Source organism: Amorphotheca resinae, assembly GCF_003019875.1.
Source record: "Amorphotheca resinae ATCC 22711 unplaced genomic scaffold M430scaffold_1, whole genome shotgun sequence".
NCBI lineage: Eukaryota > Fungi > Ascomycota > Leotiomycetes > Helotiales > Amorphothecaceae > Amorphotheca > Amorphotheca resinae.
In genome coordinates this window covers 475551-496618 of record NW_020194471.1, presented here as the reverse complement: position 1 = coordinate 496618, position 21068 = coordinate 475551, and the positions used below count along the sequence as shown (strand labels likewise).

Below are 21068 nucleotides of genomic sequence, written 5' to 3'. Positions count from 1 at the left end.
AGGACCTTTTGCGTGTTAAGCAAACGTGATAACCAACTACACCAACCGGCCGTCTCTATATCTACCGGATTGTGTAGCTGAGTTGAAATACCTTCCTTCTTTTCTGTGCGTGAGAGCAGTTTTGCTCACATAGAAGGATTAACTATCATTTGTTGCTGGTTCTATGTTCTAACCTATAAGGTAGGTATGTATGTAAGGTGTTCAAGGAAAGAGTATTAGAATACTCTCGATCATTCATCTATCTCTCTTACTTTTGCTCACTCTGTAGATACGATATTAGGTAGGAGTCCTAGAAAGGACTTTAATATATAAAAATGAAGATGATGTTGTTAGTAAGGGGGAAAAGAATAGATTTATTTCTGTTAATTCATGTGCACTAATCCCGAAGGCTAGATAGATTATGCGTCTATAATATCTATGGATGCGCGTGGGCAAGAAGAAGCCAAAAATGCATATTCGTCTATAGGTAGATAAGGTACTCGAAATCGAAAATCATGATAATCCTACAGCTCTCTTCAAGCCCAGCCAGAGCTCAAAGGCCTCTAGTTTCGCTTCTACTCTGAAGTAGCCGAACCAAGCTTCTAGCAGGCCCAACATATTCCTGGGCAGCAGTAGACTGCCACGGGCCTTGAGATACTCAACTTGCTCCTCGAACACGGTGCGAGCGCAGTATCGCGCTAAGATGAGGAAGGTTCGCACGGGGCCTTGCCTCGTGTGGAGATTCTCATCGAGATTCCGGGTTAGGTCGTTCGTCTTCAAGATCAGCAGGACGACTCTCGGGACTTGGCCTAGGAGCTGGACTAGTTGCAGGAGCATGCCATCCCCAAGAGCCTGGTTCATAGCCTGTTTCTCCTCTTCTGTCCTTGCTATAGTGACGGATTTCTTGAGCACGCTGTAGTCCCGGCCCGTGATGGCGGATGCGAAGAGGGGGAATTGCTCGTCGGAGATGCCGGCTACCTCCTTGGCGTACTTGCGCATGCGCGGTTCGTCAGCGTCGATGACTGCTAGCCAGAGCTTGGCATAGGAGCGACGAAGGTCAAGGGGAATGTCTCGGTATAGGCCGTGGTCGTAGAGTATTATGTCGAAATTGCATCCTCGTCTGTGGTTATTCTTCCGTATTGCTATGTTGCCACCGTGCGGATCACAGTGCAAAGGTGCATTCTTGCCAAATATCATCTCATTGAAGATGTGAGCTAAAGCTGCGGAAACCTCATCTCGATCTATACCGTTAGAATCTAGGTACTCGAGGTCATCCAGTCGATGACCAGACACGTTTTCCATAACGAGGATCCGCTGCTTTGCCCAGATAACTTCGGGAATTACCAATGGTGCTTCTGGAATATGGGAGAAATATTCTGTTATTCTGAGAGCATTTCGTCCCTCCCGTGTAAAATCCAATTCTTGAGGGAGAGACATTTCGACTTCATCCGAGAGCCACTCGAGATCATACTCCGGAAAGAACTTCTTCAAGGTCGAGAATGTGAAGCTGGTCAATGCCATGTCTAGTTTTGTCCATTCAGCCAAAGACGGATGCTGAACCTTCACGGCCACCCTTTGTCCGGTCTCCTTGACCGTTGCCAAATGAACTTGGGCCAGTGATGCAGCCCCTATAGGCTCGTGGTCGAATTCAGAGAAATATTCTGAAAGTGGCATACCCGTATCCTTGATAAACATCTCTTCTATGGATTCAAAGGACGAACGAGGGCATTTGTCCTGGAGAGGTATGAAAGTAGAAGTCCATTCGATTGGTAGAAGGTAATTCATAACGCTCTGCGTGATAATTAGCAACTCCCTTCAAAACCCAACAATCAGACCAAATGTACCAGATGTTGCCCGAGTTTTATGAATATACTGCCATTCTTTTCAAGCACTTTCAGCGTCCGGTCTGCGCATCTCTGGTGGCAAGCCTTCAACATCCTGTTCTGTTCTTCCTCATCTTCTATCTTCTCCATTCGTTTCAGCGTAACCCGATAACTGCAGCGCAAGGAATATCAGCCCCTAGGTCCTACAGACTCAGTGATAGAACTCTTACTCATTTATACATACAGCCAACCCGGTGACCACCGACCCGGATCTCTGAACAGCTCCATATGCATGCTTCAGCTCATCGGGGAACGCGATCGCACCCACGCCCAAGACCCCCGCCGTAGCAGCAACCCAAACCCTCCCTCTTCTCTTCGGGCTCGGGATTCCACTCGGCCTCGTGGAATATCGCTTGGTCTGCTTTAAACTCCTTAATTGCCCCTGAGCTTGCCGCAAGCATCTCCTACAGGTCCAGGGATTGGACCTCCCCAGTGCGGCGGCGGCGAGATCGAGGCCCTTCATCATCGAGCAGGAAACGAGAACCCAGGCGACTGGGCTGCGTGTTTATAAGGTCATCGTTTCGCCCGTCGTTGCTCGAGAATGGCGCCCAGGTGGAACGTGGCAGATTTGGAAAAATGTTGCAGATCTCGGCCGCCTCGCGATGATGTCGGCTCCGGAATCCCTGCCAGATCGCATGACTTTCCCCGTACACGAGCTACCTACAGCAGCAACAGCTTCTCTGGAAGCACAAAGATGTAAAAGCAACCAACCCGCGGAAATGCCACCGAAATTCAATGTCAATTCGAGGGTAGGATTTTAAACCCCTTGCAGAGTCTTTCTTTCTGGAAAGTTGCTGATTTCAGAGCAGACAATTGTTGCCCCTCTGGCGGCATTCACCATGGCCGGTCTCTTGTTCGTCTATACCAGAACCAGCATCCAAGCCGCGAAACGCAATGCGCAGAAGCATAGGGAGGCCGATGGTGGACAGATCAATTGGAACAATGAGAATCTGAGACGCCATGGCAAATTGGAGCCGCCGGTTGAGCAAGGGCCCATCAAGCAGCTGGTGGGACTTGCGAAGGAGAAAGTTGGCGGCGAGGGGCACACCGAGACGGAGCAGGAGAGGGCAATAAAGGAGCGAGTTGGGAAGGGAAAGAGTTCTTAATGATACATATGGGTCAGGCCAAGGATTGAAAAAGATTGCATTGTTTCAATGTTTCGTTGCGGGCTGCATTGGACATCATGGATATGCCGTATATGAGGGACTACGTAGCTCCGGGTGCGGAAATGGATCCCAGGAGATGTACACCACCAGAAGGCCAGCGGAAGGATGGGTCTAGAGAGGAATAATGCCTTGGCGGCTGTCTCCCTGTATACTACACGCCCTATTGAGGGGACTGTCAAAACAGGAATCAACAAGCGCTATGAAAGATCTGTAACATATCCCATGAACCAACAGGCCCGAGTTTCATGGCTTCAAATATGGCCCTGACTAAATTTGGCCAAACGCCCGACTCCAAAAGGAAAGCCGTAGAATACAAAAGTATCTCCCATCTGCCCGTGCCATCTAAGCCGACACTTGCGGCGGACCAAACACCCTAAGGATCTCTGTCTATAAGCATCATCCACAGTACTCCTGTCCCTCAAATCCACTTAAGCTTCACCATTCAGTCGTCGACTTTTGCATCCCTGACGCTCTGGCACTATTGAGTTGTCTTATAATAATTTCATATGTGAGCATGGTCGTTGCAGCTGCTGGCACGGCTCGCATCATGTTAGTGCCCATACCAGCATAGAAAGCTCGCCACCCCTCTTCTCGCAAGATGGTCTTGAAAGTCGTAACAATTCCTCTATACCGCGGTGTTACTGCGTTCGCCTTGGTAACGATTGTCCCTGGCGTGTGTTCCGATCCCTCGAGCCCGCCCCGAAAAGCGGCATATTCCACAGAAGCTGATGGCGCCGATCTTTGCTGTGTCTGCAGCCTTGTCCGAATAACTTCGTGAGGATATGTAGCAGAGCTAGCCAAAATTTTGCTGAGCACGCTTGCAGATAATACGCCAGCGAAATGAGACTTTGTATCTCCTTCCGCTGTCACGCCCATCCCTTTACCTGTGAACTTCCTCCTCAGAAATTCGTACGCCGGAAACTGTACGGCGACATGCGTTAAACCGAGGAGGGCCGGGGTCAATCCGGAGTAGAAAGAGAGGATTCCTTCGGTTTTATACATCTTTCTCGCAGCATCGAGGGTCGATGTGTACTGCCAGGGAGTCTTCGGATGTCCGTTCTTGGATGTGCTGCTGATTTGTGACATCAAACGAGTCTTGATGACCCATATAGGGTTGGTGACCATAGTCGAGGAACCTCCAGCTATAATGGAGGACAAGAAATTGACGACGTTTGGGTTATCTGAACAGAGAGTTAGCCACAGTGCTCCTTAATTGTAGAAAAGCTACGCCCGCATACCATGATACTGAAAGAAGAAATTTTTCGCTCTCCCATACACCGTAAACCAGACAGCCCACGTCGGTAGGTAGCCCAGTATCATAGGACCGAGTCCTCGATACATTCCTCGAATACCATCTTCTAGCCAGATGACTCTAGCCGTACCTAACATTCCTCTATACACCAACTTCGCCGGAGTTTCACCATTGTGTGCTTGTTGTGCTCTAAAGCCCCCTTGGGCCTGTAACTTTGTCTTGATCACATCCAGTGGACAAGTAACCACGCCGGATGTGAACCCGCCCGCCGCTCCCGCCAGAGCATTAAAAGACGAGTCGGACCTTCCCACGCATAGCTGTTCTAGGAGAGTGAGAGGCACATGCGCTCCCGTCAAGGCCGAGTGCGATTTCGCGAACTGTTGAGAGGTGGATGTCGAGGGGGTAAAACCCTCGGTCCGGGGGGGTGGTGGCGGGCTGCGTTCATGCGACATGGTGATGATTGGGCGGGAGAATATTCCTATCTGCTTCAATCAGAGCAGTGCTTCAGCCAAAAGCCGCCTCCACGGGTGGGCAAGCTTCTTGTTGTTGTCGGTTCGTTGCAATCTCGTGTCCCGGTGTGCGGGGAATATCCCACGCAGCCGCCAGCGACACAGCACCTAGCGGTTGACACAGGCCATTGACAACTGCGCACTGATCACCAAGAGTTGTAGGAGAGAGGGAGAACGAGTCTGGACGTGGTGTGTTGGTTTTGTCCAGGAACGTTCGGCGGGCGGGCGAGGGTGGTTCGGGACCCAGAAGTTTCAATGGTACGCTTGATAGTACGGGAAAGTAGTGCGGAACTGGAAAAACCCAAGAGTCCTTTGTTCAAGAACAGAGAACCTCGAAGTGAATGCGGGCCAGAAGGGTCGGGTTTACCGTAAAGTACCTTACTGGAGAGGAACAATTCAGGAGCACGAGCATGTGCCTCTGCAGAGTGGGGGAAAACGTAATAATGCAATCAATATCAGAAATCAGACCAACCTAGGACCTAGGTAATCCTCGTCCAAGGGTCCCCGATATTCGCTGCTTCCTTTCCACCACCGGCACGTGACTGTGCTTACATAAGCAACCGTCGATTTTCGGGACAAACTCGACGGCATCCATGAGGTGAGCTCAAAGTGTTCGAACTGCCAGCTTTACATCCGATAGACCTCGCGATCCCAACATGTCTGCACCATCCTTTACCAGCTTCATCGTGAAGCGCCCATGGCTGAAGAACTTCATGACCCCGCTGTCCAATTGGTACTGCAATGCCGCTGGGTACAGGAAGCTCGGCTTGAGGTATGCCCATTTGTTCCCGGCCCGGACGAAAGCATTGCTCTGGAAATGCGGGCCCATTGGTTTACTGTGCACTCGAGCATCACTGATTCTGACAATTGTGCCCTCGCAGAGCCGATGACCTGATTTCCGAAGAAGACGAGACGGTCCTGCTGGCGCTCAAGCGTCTCCCCGAGAAGGAGGCATACGACCGCGTCTTCCGTCTGCGACGAGCTTTCCAGGTAGGACCGACCTACGCCAATATATCAGTGTACAGTCTGTCTGTATGAGAGTATCTCTCTGACGATTTACAGGCCTCACTGGCGCACCAGCTTCTTCCCAAGGAACAGCACACCAAGCCCGAGGAGGTACGTATAGGCTCTCCAATCTCCTGCACGAGAGCCTCGACTGATCTGTTCGATTGCAGGACTACCCATACCTGTCGCCCATCATCAGGGAAATCGAGGCGGAGGCTAAAGAGCGCTCGGATTTGGAGTCGTTGTCTATCAAGCGAAAGTAGAGATGAAGCGGTACACATGTACAAAGTAGTAGCGATGTGTTAGAAGGATTTAGAGGGAGGTGCCGGGGTTTGTACTCTATACAATTGATGACTCAATTCGAGAAATCGTGCGAATGTTTGTGAATGTCTTTATCATGTGTCGGATGCAGTATTGTCTGCGTACTGTTCCTTCTATCCAACATATATATTGACGAGTTTGAGGACCTTAGAAGGTGTTTTCAAAGAAAGCCAGGAGTACAGGGCTTCTCTCTATCATTGTTCTTCGACGGTATTTGGTTCGAGGTACAGTGTCATCACACTCAGGTTTCAACCGGTACGGCCGGCCGGCATATCTACTTCACAATGATCTCAACCGACGATATGTGAATCCATGCTATTATGCCGGGAATTCTTATATACAGGAAGATGATGAACTGGCTTGACCGTCGCGCGAATAAGGGAGTGACACAATTTTTCAACATGGGATGGCCTGGACTAGGCGACTTGATGATGTGCGTAATTTTGAGCCTCCCCACATTGCCCAAGCAAGCAAAACGCCAGATTAAAAAAGAGACCACATGATTACATTCGACTGCTCACAATCCCTATCCATACAGGAGTATGAACGCATGACCTCCGCCAAGGTATCTATGCCACTGGCATCTTGGCTACCTATCATCTTCCATAACGAGACAAAAAATTCATTCTATTACAGTGACGATTGACATGTACCCATTGCCCATAGTCTTGTGATCAGAAAGACTTCCAGAAACCTGGTCAAACTCCTGGCAAACCATTCCATCCCAGAAGAAGTTGGGGACGAAGACTCGAATGAAGGGGATCGTCTTGTCTCTCATCGATGTTGCTCCCAGTCCAAAGCTTCTCTTCACTAAACTCCGTATATGCGTGAAAACATGGTCGACTGCACTTTGCGTACAATGGCTTTCTCCTACGCGTTGCCCGGCTTCTCGTCTGTATCTTCGTGCCATACCACATAATTGGGGAGGCCAATCACCTCGTACCCTGCTCTTTTTGCCATCTTGGCGAAACCTTCGGTCTCTGCTTGATTTTCAAATGCGTAACAGGGGAAATTAATTCCTGCAATTTTGTCAGCACCCCCAGGGAACATTCCTTCGGCAAGTGTCACATACCTGATCTGTGAACATCAGCCTTTACAACTATGTTCACTCCACCGATTCCATCAAGCTGAATTTCCTCATCTTTGTTATGCCGCCAGTCACCCATTGTAGCCATGTGTGTGCGTCCAGTGTCGTATTGCTTGTAGCCTGTTTCGAACATTAGATTCTGTAGTATCATGGCCGGCTATTCATCTGACCTTCTACAATAATTTCATCCTTAGGGAGACTCGCTGCTAGACGTAAAGCCTTATCCGATTCAATCCAAGAGTTGTAATCAACTGGAACAGGTCAGTATTTTCTTCGTGCGGAAATTGGCCTATCTTAACTCACATCGGCCCTCAATATCTTTTCCATCTTTGTAGCGGTGGAACCATACATCTAGTTCTGTCAGCGAAATAGTTCAGATGTGAGCATTGTGCCACATACTGGGAACAATGATATCCCTGTCGTGTGCGACGAAGTCCTCGAGGATCTTCTTCGGACTGTCTACGATATCCGAATCTCTCCAATAGACCCAGGAGTGTTCTGGCTTCAATGCCGCAGAAAGCAGATAGTTTCTGGCACGAGCCATCATCTTCCTTCTTGGAGCCTGTGCCTCGAAACCGTGTCGCTCCTCCACAGTCTGACCAACGACGGCGCCAAAATCCTTCTCCACGATCAGCACGCTGTTGAATGGAATATTGTCTGCTTGCTTCTGTATCCTGTTGAGCTCGGCCGAGAGAACCGCGAGCGTGTCGTCTGACGAGTCGCCGACCAAAAATCCAAGATCTATTAAGTGGTGAGGGTAAGTCAGGTCAACAAGTAGGTCGAAGTATTTAGGTAGGTATGCCGCGGCGTCTCTCAAAGGGGTCAATATCAAGACCCGTTCCTCATTCGATACCGCCTTGGGGGTAGATTGTATGGGGTTGAGGTCCACATGCTTGATGGTAGAGGAATTTACCACCAGGGGCTCGTGGTGATTGAAGATCACAGGCGTTTGTAGGTGCGCGTTCCAATCCACCGCCTCATTCGGTGTCATCTGCATTGGCGGTTTCGAAGGTCCCCAACAGTAGAATCTGCGACATCGATCATCAGCTGCGGTCCGTACAACGGGTGTCAAGCAATTGTCTTTCGGGGCTCTCTAACCTTTGCATCTCCGATGCCGATGTGCTGAGCCCCCTCCATAGCAATAAGAGTATCCCTGTCACTGCTAACAGGAGCAAGAATCGCGTTCGAGTTAGGAATACCCATATCGCTCTCGCCGGCGGTAAATTTGCCTTTGCAGACTTCCAAGTAATGCCGCCCTTAGGGAGTAGCATGTCGGACGAGACGCCCGTGGCCAGGGCACCACCAGTGTAAGGTATGCTGTCAGTTCGACGGGTAGCGGACGACGCGCCGTCGTAAGGATTGTCGATGGGGGAATGCGAACTCGATCGCGAGCTGTAAGGAGGTTGATCAACGTCAGGAAACCTGGATGCGCGATGGAGCAACGTATTTAGAAATCGACGCCAAGATTCTCTTAGCGAGGCTGGAACGTTCGTTGTTCTCCTTTCTCCAGACCGGTCAATTTGATCGAGTCAAGGCAAATAGGAGACTGCAATCGGTGCTCCCAAATGTCAACTATCTGGTCTGTTCTTATCCAATATGAAGGGGGATAAGTGCATCTAGACGCGGCAATACAATGATTGTTGTTGATGTTGATGTTGACGTTAACGTTCGTATTCCCAGGTAGGTCCAGGCTTGGATCCTTCGTCAAATCACGATCATGGAAATTGGGAAAGGAGGTTGCAGTCATGTGACAATGGAACGCGACGACGTGAATAACCTCCCTTAGCCGACCAAAAATGAATCGAGCTATGGAGTTGCTGCGGTCAGGTTCATATGTTTATATTTCATCTATCTGGCCCGCAGATTTATAGGGAGACAGGTCTAATCTCCTAAAGAGATCAAGACGCGGCAACTATTCTCTCCCTACCAATTAGGCTGCCGCGGCCCCTCGTTCTTAGGTAGAGCACTGAAGTAAGGAACGTCTCACGCCCATCGAATACCTCAAGAGAGTCGACGATGGCCTCAAGGAGATCAGCTCGTTTGAGCGCAGCTTTACCAGTAATCAAGGAAGGTATCCTAAATGGATCATATGCGCCCGAGCTTGCGAATACCAACCGGAAACGAAAGAATATCACCACGGAAGAGGAAGAGCCCCAATCAAATGGGAAGGATGCAGGTCCATCTACCCCCAAGAGAAAACGAGCAGCAAAATCGACAATCCCCCCAGTTACGCCCACTCCAGCCGCTGTGGGGTTGATGTCTGAGCCCTGCAGCTCTCCAGGTGTCAAAGATGGCACTCCTCCCCCAGCAGTCAACCGACTAGCGGTCCCTGATGGCACAAATGCGCCATTGATATCCCCCGAGACTCGTCGTGTAGTGACGAATAAAGCCTTGGACCAAGTTTCGCCATCGAAGGTACCCAAGTTCAAGACTACTACAGGAAACATTCTTGATGAAGCTCTGGCACATCTCATCAAAGTAGAGCCTAAGTTGAAGCCCATAATTGACCGACATCCTTGCCGTGTCTTTTCTCCAGAGGGACTGGCCGAGGAGATTGATCCTTTCAATAGCTTAGTGAGCGGGATAATATCTCAGCAGGTAGGTGAAAGCTCTTCAATTTCCCAACCGTCCTCGACCCTTCAGGCACAACTGCTAGGGGTTGATATGCTTCACAATGCTCACAAAAAGATAGGTCTCAGGAGCAGCTGCAAAGTCCATCAAAGCGAAATTCGTGGCGCTCTTCAATCCAGACATCGAAGATCCAAGCCTTCACGTCTTCCCCACCCCATCGCAAGTCTGTGACAGCTCGATCGAAGTGCTCCGGACAGCTGGGCTCTCGCAGCGGAAGGCCGAGTACGTGCTCGGATTAGCTGAAAAGTTCCACAGCGGCGAGCTAAGCACATCGATGCTCTTCTCAGCCTCGTACGACGAAGTGCTAGACCAACTGATCAAAGTGCGAGGCTTGGGAAAATGGAGCGTGGAGATGTTCGCCTGCTTCGGCTTAAAGCGGATGGATATCTTCTCGACTGGAGATCTAGGCGTCCAGCGCGGAATGGCCGCCTTGATGGGCCGCGACGTCAATAAGCTGAAGAATGGGAAGGGTGGTAAGTGGAAATACATGAGCGAGAAGGAGATGCAACAGATTGCGGATAAATTCAAACCGTATAGGTAAGTCCCCGGTATCGAAATTGAGGCCTCTCTACTGACTTGCGACCAGAAGCGTATTCATGTGGTATATGTGGAGGGTAGAGGATGTGGATATAAGTACTTTCGATAACTGACAGTGTCCGGTAGGGGATAGGGGGAAATAGACTCGTAATGTATACTAGAGAAATGGAAGGGCACTTTGCAAAAGTCCGTCATTGGACGTGATGGATGGACTTGATTAGGAGCGTTTATTTTAAAAGCTGTAGCACCAGCTTTCCACGTCGTCTCCTTAAGTAAAACGTCCAGCTCCTGTTTCCCCCCCCCCTTCTCCCCGCGAAAAATAACCCCAAAATATACCATCAAAACCTCAATCTCAACCAAGGTATATCTCCCCACGTTAAAACCTCCTATCTATAATTGCATAGACGTATCATCTTCAATCAAAATCCCAATCCAGCCATACAACATATCAGCAAGTCAAAGTCAAGTTTGGCCGTAACTAACTTTGTTTTCTACCAAACATGACCAGCCACACCATCTCAACATATCCCGAACCCCACAGCAATATATATCTACACCTTGTAATTAAAACAGCTACAGCAAGACCCGGGCGGTTATTTCTGATATATATCCTGAAGCTGCTTTTATTTTTCGAGGATTTTGGGATGGTTACTACCTAGGTATGGTTTTTCTTGAAAGAAGCTTGAGCGGAGGTCAAGATCGGGGTATGGATGGATGGTTTTCCTTGGTGCCTGCAGCTGATAGCTAATAATGAACCACTCACTATAATCAAGTTCCGCGGGACCAGTTTGCCACATGACGATATAGACATACGTGTGCAGTGAGGGGGGACTAATAGGGGGAGGCGAACGCAGTGAGTAAAGACAAGTTCAAAGCTTTCCGGTTTTGTTAGGCCCCGAGTGATGAGAGCAGTGCATGATTACCAGACGCAAAGTAGATAGTTTCAGGAGCTCTATCTCTCGTATAGAGGTCCTGTATCAAGCATTGCCCGCCCCCTTGGAACTGGACTCTACTGTTATAGATATGCGAAGACTTCGTGGAGGTCCTGTATAAACTTCGTAGAAGGCCCGATATGGAAGACGGGGTGGGATTGCAGGGGCTCAGCGGTCGGAGATTGGTCAACGATCAAATTTCAGAACAGCCAGACTTCGTCGTATCTCCACCATGCTCTTCAACAAGAAGATCGGTGAGAATCTAGATAGAATCCGGGGTTTTGGTGGAAAGAGGAATGTAACGTCTCGTCTCGAATGTCGAGAGCTGATCGAGGCCTGCATGCCGCATGCTGTATGTACGACAGTGCCCGGGATGCCATGTTTTGAAACAGCCCAAGACTCTCTGCCAAGGACTGGCGATCGCCGTAGGATTTGTATTCTGGTCTTTTGCAATACTTATTCCCTACTGGACCATTCCCTGGATCCCTCCCGAAGCGAGACGGTGCAGCCGGAAAGGCGGCGTCTCGGCTCTCCGGAGGTGGCTGTTTTGGGTGAGAGAGTTATCTGTATCCCGGGAGATACAGATGATACCCCGTACTTGGACAAAGCCACATTGCCCCATACGGTATGTGACATAGCCCAGAATGCCATCGACCATGTTCAATTCGATTCTTACGGTTATCAATGACATACGAAGTATGTATGCGGTTGTGGGTTGGAATTTGGTATCTTCAGAATTCGACGATCACAATCCGGCGGGATCAGGGTACCTGTTTCCCGCTCTCTCTCTCCCTCGGCGCCAGATGGCCGTTAGTAGTTGCGCAGGTCGGCAGGTGGGCTTCACCGCAGCAACAAGCAGCGAGAGGTGAAGGTGCCGAAGTAGTGTCAACGTTTGGAGGTTTCAGGATGTTAAGCGGATGATGTATGACTTGATTCCTTGCGTTATCCTCTGTAGTAGCACGCTCCACAGCGCTCTGGATCTCCGGGAGAAAGGGGGGCGCTGGGCGCTGCCGCACAAACAAACGTCAGACGCCGATGCCGCCAAGTGGTCAGGGAAGCAGATGTCCAGGGTGTTAGATGGGGGCTATCCAATCATGGCGCCTTGTCCGGCGTAAGTTGTGGAGGAGCTGCCGTTGCCCCCCTGGCAGAACGTCTGCTTTTGGCTTGTGGAGCAGACCAGGAGTCAAGATCAAAGGAAGATAGATAGATGGTTGATCGTCAGTCGTTTGTCGATTGTGGCAAACTATTGAGCAGAGTATGGGCACACAGAGTTGTTGCCCGGCTGGTTACCATGGAGAGGGCCAAGACCTAAGGATAGTATTTGCGGAAAGGGAGAAACAAAAACACGAGATACCTTACAGAGAGAGAGAGAGGGGAGCAATCGTCATCCAGTAGCAACACAGGCGAAAGCGGCTATTCCGGACCGAGTCAAGTCCCCCGCCACCCCTGCCATGGCCCGTGCAGTAGTTACAGGGGTGAGGGATCTAAAGAGCCGCCTTGCCTGATGAAGCCGCGTATCTTACCGTGATAGGCTTAGGGTCCCGTCCGTTCCTGGCGCTGGCTTGGGGGTCTGCGGCTGTCTTGAGTCCTGAGGATATCCGACTTCCTCTCTCTCCTATCCTCACTCACTCTTCTATCCTCCACCACCACCACCTCCTCCTCCTCCTCCTCTCCTCCCTCTCCTCTTCCTCCTTCGCATTCTCTACAGTCTCTTCCATCATTTGCCCCGTGCATTCTTTTTTTTCCAACGACCCGGAAAAACTTGTTTGCATTGGCCCCTTTCGCCTCGTTCTTTGATCCCTTTTCCGCATTTTCGCGCCGACACCCGGAAACCCTACGACGTCCCCACCCATCCATACCAATTCCTTTGTACGAAAGTACAGAGTTTCTTGCATTCGAGCCGGTGTCGACGACTTCACTGTCTTCGACTCCCGCTCTGTATATTGTCCCTCTTTATATGTGTCCGCGATAGTAATCTTAATACCCCAACCACCCCACGAGTCTGGTACTCGCCTCACCATTTCGAACAAGCCACCGCCGCCTCCCCTCCCCCGCGAGCTCCCCGATTCGAAAAAGGCCTGGCTTGACCTCATCCGGGAGAACCCTCTCTCTCTGCATGCCTCACGATAGTTGGTAGATCTGGTTGCTTTCGACGGCCTGGCTTATCAGGTTGACCTTTTCGAGTTTCTTTCGACAAAGAATTCCAAGCCTTAACCTTGGCCTACTCAACCTGGAGAGTCCACGTCGGAACACAAATCTCTCACCATCTTCCACCTCCATTCAACTCTCCCCCATCACCCTCAGCACCCCTCCATAGATCTGTCAAAAGATCTTTCCCAGCCACCTCGAACCATCCCCCACCAACCTTTACGAATCCCCGCCCACCTCCTACCTCCTACCTCTCTCTTCATGCTTGCCCGCCTCCATACAACCTTCTGATCGATACCACTTACCGTGTTGACCATGAAGGCGAGCATTGCTCTCCTGGGCCTGTGCCAGCTGGCCGCGGCTTTCTATCCGTGGTATCCGAACTACGGATGTGTCCAAGGCCAGGATTGTATCTCTGAGCGCGCTATCGAAGCACCGGGCGTCGAAGGTGGTGTTACTACTCTGAAGTTGGAGCAACGATTGCCAAAGGTGATTGATGTGAAGAGAGCCCTCTCGAAGCCTTGCTAATCATTGAAACAGACGGGCGAATCTCATGCTGCCCAGGTCCGCCATCTTGCTGATGGTCTAGCCCGTAAATACAGCCGTGGAACGCCGGTCACCTCAGAGGTCGCGCAGGTCAACAAGAGAGATAACCACTATCCTGTCGTCTCAGCTGCTACTCCATCACAGACAAACAGCGCAGGAATCAACCAGGATGGTACCGATTTCTCCTACTTCGCCCAGGTCCTTGTTGGATCTGAGAACACCCCGCGTTACATGCTCTTAGACACCGGTGCCGGGACTTCTTGGCTCATGGGATCCATGTGCACATCGCCTGCCTGTAAAAACCACAATACCTTTGGACCAACCGACTCGAAGACTTACGACCTCTTGCCTGGTGGCTCTTTCAGCATTGGGTACGGTACGGGGCAAGTGAGCGGATTGCTTGCGAACGACACGATCTCCTTTGCAGGCATGAAGCTCACAATGACTCTTGGGATTGCCAACCAAACTAGCAATGATTTCAACAACTATCCCATGGATGGTATCCTGGGTCTGTCGCAGATGCAGACCGACGGTCAGCCTAACTTTATCCAAACCCTCGTCGCCTCGAACTCATTGAAATCAAACGTGTTTGGAATGAGCCTTAACCGCAACTCAGATGGACCCAACACCGGGGAGATCAACTTTGGCGCCCCGGATACTTCCAAGTTCAGCGGTAGCCTCTCCTACACCCCTGTCTCCACAAACGCCGAGGCCGACTGGGCTATTCCGATGGACAATATTGGGTTGGGGGACAAGCAGAGTACAGTCTCAGGCCGTTTGGGCTATATTGACACTGGCACCTCCTACATCTTCGCCCCACAAGAGGACGCCGAGGCTTTCCATGCTCTTATCCCTGGTTCATCAGTTGGTAAAGACGGCGCAACTTACACCGTACCCTGTTCAACCACGGATCCCATAACCATTACCTTTTCTGGCGTCACATACTCCATCGCCTCTGAGGATTGGGTTGGCCCGTCGAGAAATGGTGTTTGCACTAGCAACATTTACGGGATGCCTGTGGTTGAAGGTGGTTGGCTCTTGGGAGACACGTTCTTGAAGAACGTATATGTCTTGTTCGACATAGACGAGAACAGAGTTGGTGAGTGCTAGTTCGATATCAATCTCCCTAGGCCTGTAACTTACCAGATAATAGGACTTGCAGAGAAGGCAACTTCCTCCTCTTCCTCCTCTTCCTCCGTCTCCTCTTCGGCGACAACATCTACCGGTGGGTCAAATTCCCTATCGTCTAGTTCGTCGAGTACTGCAAGTAGTGCTCTGGTTTCTAGTTCGTCGAGTACTACGAGTAGTGCTCTGGTTTCTAGCTCCGCCGCCTCAGTTTCTGGCTCTACCACCTCAGTGTCTAGCTCTACAACCCCAGTTTCTAGCTCTACCACCCCAGTCTCTGAAACCAGCTCTAACGGAGGGTCCGCAGGCTCTGCATCTAGTACCTCAGCCTCACAAACCGGCACGGCCACAAGCACCACGACTGGATCTCCTGGCTTGAACAGTCAGCAGACTGTCTCTTCTTCCGGACAACCAGCCGCTGCGACTTCTTCTTCGACAGCCTCGCCCTCAAGTAAATCGAGCGCCGCACGCCTCGACACCGGCTTATTCTCTGTCGCCCTGGCCTCACTTTTGCTCGTCGTCTTCCTTTGAATGTCAGTCGGAACCTAGCAAATTCTTCGCAGCGTGTCCGACATGCTCGAGATTCGCTCCGCACCTTCAGTTGAATGTTCTTCAGAAGCTGGTACTCAACAACAAGATGCGTGGCATCTTCGTGGTCCTTCACACCGTTTTCGATCACGACATGCTGAATTGCGAAGCTCTATGATACCCATTCTTTTCACAATAGCTGAGCTCATGTGAAAGCATATTGCACATGCCCTTTGTTTTGTCCTTGGCTCTCAATCTGAGAAGTCTGACTGCATGAGGTGGTGCACCTTTCTATGGAGGTCCGAATCTAGGATTTACCCCAGCGTACAAGGCTCTCTCGTGCTTTTTTCTTCAGAGACCTTTTCACACTCACTGTTTGTAATACTAAGCATTTGCATGGGCGAATTTGGGAGCAGGCAAAGACCTGCATACCAGGAGGAATTGTCCAAGGCCGTTGATGTCTATTCTACAAGGTCTCATACACAATAATCGGCCACAAAACTTTGCAACGAAACACTTAAACAAATGCTTGAGTGACTTGAGTGAATTCTGCGTGAAGCCAAAGTAAACCATGATCCTCGAACCAGATCCTTGTCTTGGCAGGGATATTAATAGTAAGGATCAGCTTCCGCGTAAGCGAACAAGGCCCGTATCAACACCTGGAGACCACCGTGTACGCTTCACTCCAATCCTAACGCCCCAAGCAGAATGCTTCCACGATAGAAGAATGGCCAAGGCCAGAACCAGCAGCCTACGGAGGGATGGTGGGCATTCAGATGATCCTACAAACGAGGAAGATAGAGGTCTCCTCTCGGGCAATTCGTCCGACGATGAAGATATCGTCGTCTACCCCGGTGCAAGCTCACCACCAACAGAGCCTCACACCCCACGAACTCCCAATCGTGTGCGATTCGACCTACCTCCATCCCTAAACAACGACGATGCTAGTGACAGCTCTCCTCCTCCGTACAACGAACCACCCCTCTCGGGCCGCCGCGAAGCTCGTCCTCAGAACATCGTGCCCCTCCTCACAGACATCGAAGCTCCCTCCGTTACATTGGCTGCTAGCCCCTGGGGCAACGATGTACATGAGTGGGCTGAACGGGAGCGCCAGCGCCCAAGGTCCGGGCTGCGGTCTGCCTTCATGAATATGGCCAATTCTATCATTGGGGCCGGTATAATTGGGCAACCTTACGCATTCCGCCAAGCTGGTCTCGTCACGGGCATCATTTTGCTCATTGTCCTCACGATCACTGTGGACTGGACCATCCGCCTTATTGTTATCAACAGTAAGCTGAGCGGGAGTAACAGTTTTCAGGGCACGGTACAACATTGTTTTGGAAAGACGGGCTTGATTGCTATTTCCGTTGCTCAGTGGGCTTTTGCATTTGGTGGGATGGTGGCGTTTGGAATCATAGTTGGGGACTCTATACCACATGTTCTGGCCGCGATCTGGCCTGGTCTGGAGGATATGCCGGTTTTGGGTCTGTTGGCCGATCGGAGAGCTGTGATTGTTGTTTTTATTTTGGGAGTCAGTTACCCCCTGAGTCTCTATAGAGATATTGCAAAGGTAAAGAAGAGATCTTGATTCGGGGTTTAAATGTAGCTGACGGAAGTAGTTGGCTAAAGCCAGTACCTTGGCTTTGATCAGTATGGTGATCATCTTAATAACGGTCGTCACACAAGGTTTCTTCGTTCCAGCATCTTCGAAGGGCACTTTTAGCCTCCCTCTCTTGACCATCAATACAGGCATCTTCCAGGCCGTTGGTGTCATCTCTTTCGGTTCGTCTTTCCCATTGTCCCTTTTCATCTCAGCTCTAACATCATAAAGCATTCGTCTGCCACCATAACTCTCTTCTCATATACGGCTCTCTCAAGACGCCCACTATCGACCGCTTCGCCAAAGTAACCCACTACAGTACCTCCATATCTATGGTGGCCTGTCTTCTTATGGCCCTCGCGGGCTTCCTAACTTTCGGTTCCCTCACAGAGGGAAACGTACTCAACAACTTCCCTTCCGACAACACCATGGTTAACATCGCACGCCTCTGTTTTGGGCTAAACATGCTCACTACCCTCCCTCTCGAGGCATTTGTTTGCAGAGAAGTCATGTTCAACTATTGGTTCCCGGGAGAACCGTTCAACATGAACCTGCACCTGATATTCTCGACCAGTCTGGTAGTCAGTGCCATGACACTAAGTGTCATTACTTGCGATCTGGGCGCCGTCTTCGAGCTGATCGGGGCCACGAGTGCCTGTGCCCTGGCGTATATCTTGCCGCCGCTATGCTACATCAAGCTAAGTACCAGGAGTTGGAAGACTATTCCTGCGGTGATTTGCGTGGCGTTCGGCTTCCTAGTCATGGGCATCAGTTTGGTGCAAGCTATAGCGAAAACGATACGGAATGAGGGCGGCGTCTCGCAATGTCGAACATGAAATAGAATATCATCTTAGCGTATAAAAGATATGAAAATGAATTAACAGCCATACAAATGTTCCTAAAGTGTTCCAGACCCGTATCTTCGTCCGAGAGAACCTCCCTTGTCTTCTGCTATCTTGCCTGCCTGCCTGCCTCTCTTCACTCGTCTCGTTCGTTCCTTTTACCACACTCCCTTAATCACCGTCCTGGATAAACTATAGTATCCTATTACAGCCTTGCTTACCTTAATCACCATCTTTCATAAAACGAATCATCCTTCTTCACGTCACTCTCATACAAAAGAAATAGGTAATAATAATAATAATCTCCTAAAAGTCCATCCTTATTACCACTGTTACGAAGGAAAGGAAAGGAAAGGTTACGGTGTGTTATCCTTTTTGTTTGTCTGTCTAAATACTTAATGAGAAATACAAGTACCTTAGGTAGGGCCCCGAATCGAGTCGAGTCGTCAGTCCTTCTCCGTACTACTACCTACCACTGAGTGAGTGGATTATGTATATATAATCAATCGTCTTTCTTGTATATCATCATTACCACCAAGCTTTAGATTTTTTATATTAAGTAAAGAGGTAGCTTCTTCTCTTCTAAAGCATATACGATTGATTCAGCTTGGAAGCTTGATTTTTAGATTTCAGTCAATTGGGTTGATTTTCCTATGAATGAGGCTTGCTGATATACAATGAGGGAGAGTCACTATCAAGCCCTCATTGTATGCCGAACATATACAATGTCCTTCCTTGCTTGCGCTCAAGTAAAACAGCGACGCCCCTCCCCCCGGGCCAGCTCAAAATAAAGAATCCCATCACTTCCCAACAACAATCAAACACCCCTCTCCTCCATCTCAGCATCATCCTCAGCCTCTTCTCCAGCCATATAATCAAAGCCCGTGACATGCCCACAATTATAACAAACGCCATCTTTGATCTTCGGGCTCAAGCACGCCTTGTTCAAACACTCGCTATCCACAGCCACACCACAAGTCTCACAAACGCCCTCCCTAATGCTCACATGAGCACAAAAATTCGGATCCACCACCACTTGCGTATCTGTGAAATCAGAGCGTGCATCGAGTCCAGCAGCAGCAGTCCGAGTCTGCTGCGAACCGCCACAGTTAACGCAGACGCCGTCCTCGTCGAACTGGCACACACCGTCTTTGATATCCGGATGGAAGCAGATGGTCGCGGGGTATTGGTTCAGAACATCGAGGGCTGGGTCGTCGACGGACTCGCCGCAGTCGTCGCAGTAGCCGTTCTTGAAGCTGCGGGACTCGCAGTACGGACATTCCTGCTTGATAACGCTGTGGGATGGGGGGGATGTGGGAGATTCGCTCCTGTGAGCTGACTCTCTGATCGGGGAGATTAGTCAGTCAGGTTCGCAGTACCTTAGAGAAGGATAAGGTAAGGGGAGAGGGAGAGAGAGGGGTTGCGAACGGGGGGTAGTATTCATCAGCAAAGTCTGCATCTCCTTCTTCTTTGATGAGTTGTCGTTCCTGGGCTCTGCTCCTCTTCGTGGCACGCGGTGTGTCGGTGTCGGTCGCCGCCGCCATGATGTTGGATTCTTCCTGCTGCTGCTCTCTTCTTTCTTTCTGCAGCCGCTCCTTCTTCTTCTCGCACCCGAAGAGGTTGCTGGTCAACTTCTCGAATGTCCAGAAGGTGTTCTGGCGCGATGCGCACCGTCCGGGAGGACAACCTGGCTGGCGGCACAACACATCCTGTTTGACGAGGTCGGGGCAGGGCTCCTCATCAGTCTGCTTGCGGGTATGTTCAATGTCTATTGGATCCTCGAGTTAGTATCGAATGTACATTATAGGATGGTTCTGGTGGGGGGAGGAGGCCGCGGTCGTGTGCTTGTTGCAACAATGGTTGCTGAGAAAAAACTAGATCTCCACTCTCTCAAGCAAATGAAATATGGAAGGAGGAGATATAATAAGACTCCTCAAGATCGAGCGGAGGAGAGAAAATTCGTGGGAGGAGTATCCTTACGTTCGGCGCATACATGGATCAGCATCACGTAGCAACCACACGTATAACGCTGCTTGGTTTCGCTGCACATCTTGACAACGACGTGTTTGACTTCTGGAGATAGGTTAGTAGGTAGTTCTAGAGTATGAATAGGGATGGATCTATGGAGCTGACTTACTACTGAGCTCGTGTTATCTGGATGATCGAAGTCTTGGGATTCTCTAGATACGTTTATGATCAGCACAGGTATTTGGAGAAGGCAGGGCAAGTGGAATTCGGAGATATACGCAAAAAGACGATCTCAAGACGACTTACTTATTGATTGACGGAACTTCCTCAACCTTTTGCCGTAGGTATGGTAGTAACAAGGAACAGGGCGGGTCGAGTCGCGAGACAGCCTCAAGAATGTCGAAGAGTGACTGATTATCAGAGGGACGATCTCTCTGCTGAGGAACAAAGTGGAAATCCAAAACAACGCGGAAGGATTGAAAGTGAATAGGTAGGTAAATAAATTCCATGGGAAGGGGAGTTATCATGTGATCCTCAGGTCCAAAGACAACTACCAGGCGAGTGATACCTGGATAAGTGAATTGAAATAGCCAGCCATTGTAGTCTCCAATCCTTGACAGGAGCGTAAGCATATCCAAATCTTCATGTCTACACGTGGTTGGGATGTAGCAGACTAGGTAGGTACCAGTTCTCGAAAACATCTCTTGATAAACTACGCCTATTGCTATTACACAGTACAAAAATGCGCATATCTTCTCCCAGCCTGCCCATAATGACAATATGCCCAAGGAAGAGACATCGCAGCAGAAGTCGTAGCATAGCCTTATGATTCAGATCCACTCTTAGCGCAGGAACGAGAGAAATACGAGACAGACAAAGATCTTGCAGAAACAAACACGAAAAAGAAAATTGCGCAGCACAGTGAGAAACCCCCCATGCCAAGATATTTCAGAACCGAGAGAGGAAGAGTGGCAGGTCGTTTTGTCTGCGAGTGAGTTATGCGAGGGTT

At 50.0% G+C, this 21068-nt stretch overlaps 11 protein-coding genes across 11 annotated transcripts; 6 read left to right on the top strand and 5 right to left on the bottom strand.

Moving 5' to 3' along the window:
- Positions 1 to 337: 337 nt before the first annotated feature.
- M430DRAFT_32038 (hypothetical protein) lies at positions 338 to 2439 on the bottom strand. The gene is made up of 3 exons (XM_024866095.1): positions 2033 to 2439; positions 1824 to 1974; positions 338 to 1770 (listed from the first exon to the last, which is right to left on the bottom strand). The coding sequence occupies exons 1-3, from the start codon at positions 2326 to 2328 to the stop codon at positions 493 to 495; spliced, it is 1725 nt and encodes a 574-aa protein (XP_024724740.1). The 5' UTR covers positions 2329 to 2439; the 3' UTR covers positions 338 to 492.
- Positions 2440 to 2467: 28 nt separating this feature from the next.
- M430DRAFT_14503 (hypothetical protein) lies at positions 2468 to 2968 on the top strand (the record flags this gene model as incomplete). Its single annotated transcript, XM_024862924.1, has 2 exons — positions 2468 to 2611; positions 2672 to 2968. 2 exons carry the CDS (start codon positions 2468 to 2470, stop codon positions 2966 to 2968), a joined length of 441 nt encoding a protein of 146 aa, XP_024724739.1.
- Positions 2969 to 3215: 247 nt separating this feature from the next.
- M430DRAFT_151126 (hypothetical protein) lies at positions 3216 to 4918 on the bottom strand. Its single transcript, XM_024863186.1, has 2 exons — positions 4267 to 4918; positions 3216 to 4209 (listed from the first exon to the last, which is right to left on the bottom strand). The coding sequence occupies exons 1-2, from the start codon at positions 4730 to 4732 to the stop codon at positions 3464 to 3466; spliced, it is 1212 nt and encodes a 403-aa protein (XP_024724738.1). The 5' UTR covers positions 4733 to 4918; the 3' UTR covers positions 3216 to 3463.
- A 514-nt stretch (positions 4919 to 5432) lies between these two features.
- On the top strand, positions 5433 to 6057 carry M430DRAFT_130495 (hypothetical protein; the record flags this gene model as incomplete). Its single annotated transcript, XM_024862144.1, has 4 exons — positions 5433 to 5561; positions 5671 to 5806; positions 5852 to 5905; positions 5965 to 6057. Exons 1-4 carry the CDS (start codon positions 5446 to 5448, stop codon positions 6055 to 6057), a joined length of 399 nt encoding a protein of 132 aa, XP_024724737.1. The 5' UTR covers positions 5433 to 5445.
- A 928-nt stretch (positions 6058 to 6985) lies between these two features.
- M430DRAFT_62473 (glycosyltransferase family 62 protein) lies at positions 6986 to 8863 on the bottom strand (the record flags this gene model as incomplete). Its single annotated transcript, XM_024868994.1, has 6 exons — positions 8301 to 8863; positions 7602 to 8230; positions 7506 to 7553; positions 7373 to 7453; positions 7188 to 7322; positions 6986 to 7134 (listed from the first exon to the last, which is right to left on the bottom strand). The coding sequence occupies exons 1-6, from the start codon at positions 8471 to 8473 to the stop codon at positions 6986 to 6988; spliced, it is 1215 nt and encodes a 404-aa protein (XP_024724736.1). The 5' UTR covers positions 8474 to 8863.
- A 145-nt stretch (positions 8864 to 9008) lies between these two features.
- On the top strand, positions 9009 to 10623 carry M430DRAFT_111735 (hypothetical protein). Its single transcript, XM_024861449.1, has 3 exons — positions 9009 to 9800; positions 9895 to 10370; positions 10420 to 10623. The coding sequence occupies exons 1-3, from the start codon at positions 9219 to 9221 to the stop codon at positions 10481 to 10483; spliced, it is 1122 nt and encodes a 373-aa protein (XP_024724735.1). The 5' UTR covers positions 9009 to 9218; the 3' UTR covers positions 10484 to 10623.
- A 2255-nt stretch (positions 10624 to 12878) lies between these two features.
- Positions 12879 to 13599, bottom strand: M430DRAFT_151056 (hypothetical protein). The gene has a single exon (XM_024863185.1). The coding sequence runs from the start codon at positions 13393 to 13395 to the stop codon at positions 12928 to 12930; it is 468 nt and encodes a 155-aa protein (XP_024724734.1). The 5' UTR covers positions 13396 to 13599; the 3' UTR covers positions 12879 to 12927.
- Positions 13600 to 13765: 166 nt separating this feature from the next.
- Positions 13766 to 15652, top strand: M430DRAFT_14498 (hypothetical protein; the record flags this gene model as incomplete). The annotated part of the gene is made up of 3 exons (XM_024862919.1): positions 13766 to 13939; positions 13991 to 15095; positions 15150 to 15652. 3 exons carry the CDS (start codon positions 13766 to 13768, stop codon positions 15650 to 15652), a joined length of 1782 nt encoding a protein of 593 aa, XP_024724733.1.
- A 724-nt stretch (positions 15653 to 16376) lies between these two features.
- M430DRAFT_94380 (hypothetical protein) lies at positions 16377 to 18085 on the top strand (the record flags this gene model as incomplete). Its single annotated transcript, XM_024869836.1, has 3 exons — positions 16377 to 17219; positions 17269 to 17431; positions 17481 to 18085. The coding sequence occupies 3 exons, from the start codon at positions 16377 to 16379 to the stop codon at positions 18083 to 18085; spliced, it is 1611 nt and encodes a 536-aa protein (XP_024724732.1).
- A 637-nt stretch (positions 18086 to 18722) lies between these two features.
- M430DRAFT_151026 (hypothetical protein) lies at positions 18723 to 19442 on the top strand. Its single transcript, XM_024863182.1, has one exon. It carries the CDS (start codon positions 18801 to 18803, stop codon positions 19428 to 19430), a length of 630 nt encoding a protein of 209 aa, XP_024724731.1. The 5' UTR covers positions 18723 to 18800; the 3' UTR covers positions 19431 to 19442.
- On the bottom strand, positions 19443 to 20205 carry M430DRAFT_151030 (hypothetical protein). Its single transcript, XM_024863183.1, has 2 exons — positions 20072 to 20205; positions 19443 to 19859 (listed from the first exon to the last, which is right to left on the bottom strand). The coding sequence occupies exons 1-2, from the start codon at positions 20139 to 20141 to the stop codon at positions 19456 to 19458; spliced, it is 474 nt and encodes a 157-aa protein (XP_024724730.1). The 5' UTR covers positions 20142 to 20205; the 3' UTR covers positions 19443 to 19455.
- Between the last annotated feature and the right edge of the window lie 863 nt (positions 20206 to 21068).

Bases quoted from the DNA above. Each gene is read 5' to 3' on its own strand.
- M430DRAFT_151056 (XM_024863185.1), bottom strand. From the start codon at position 13,395: ATGAGGTCAAGCCAGGCCTTTTTCGAATCGGGGAGCTCGCGGGGGAGG.
- M430DRAFT_151126 (XM_024863186.1), bottom strand. From the start codon at position 4,732: ATGTCGCATGAACGCAGCCCGCCACCACCCCCCCGGACCGAGGGTTTT. The intron at 4,210-4,266 runs GTATGCGGGCGT...CTCTCTGTTCAG, and splicing joins TTTCTTCTTTCAGTATCATG to ATAACCCAAACGTCGTCAAT.
- M430DRAFT_151030 (XM_024863183.1), bottom strand. From the start codon at position 20,141: ATGTGCAGCGAAACCAAGCAGCGTTATACGTGTGGTTGCTACGTGATG. The intron at 19,860-20,071 runs GTAAGGATACTC...AGGATCCAATAG, and splicing joins GATCCATGTATGCGCCGAAC to ACATTGAACATACCCGCAAG.
- M430DRAFT_111735 (XM_024861449.1), top strand. From the start codon at position 9,219: ATGGCCTCAAGGAGATCAGCTCGTTTGAGCGCAGCTTTACCAGTAATC. The intron at 9,801-9,894 runs GTAGGTGAAAGC...ACAAAAAGATAG, and splicing joins GCGGGATAATATCTCAGCAG to GTCTCAGGAGCAGCTGCAAA. The intron at 10,371-10,419 runs GTAAGTCCCCGG...ACTTGCGACCAG, and splicing joins GATAAATTCAAACCGTATAG to AAGCGTATTCATGTGGTATA.
- M430DRAFT_151026 (XM_024863182.1), top strand. From the start codon at position 18,801: ATGCCGAACATATACAATGTCCTTCCTTGCTTGCGCTCAAGTAAAACA.
- M430DRAFT_32038 (XM_024866095.1), bottom strand. From the start codon at position 2,328: ATGATGAAGGGCCTCGATCTCGCCGCCGCCGCACTGGGGAGGTCCAAT. The intron at 1,975-2,032 runs GTAAGAGTTCTA...CTTGCGCTGCAG, and splicing joins TTGGCTGTATGTATAAATGA to TTATCGGGTTACGCTGAAAC. The intron at 1,771-1,823 runs GTACATTTGGTC...ATTATCACGCAG, and splicing joins TAAAACTCGGGCAACATCTG to AGCGTTATGAATTACCTTCT.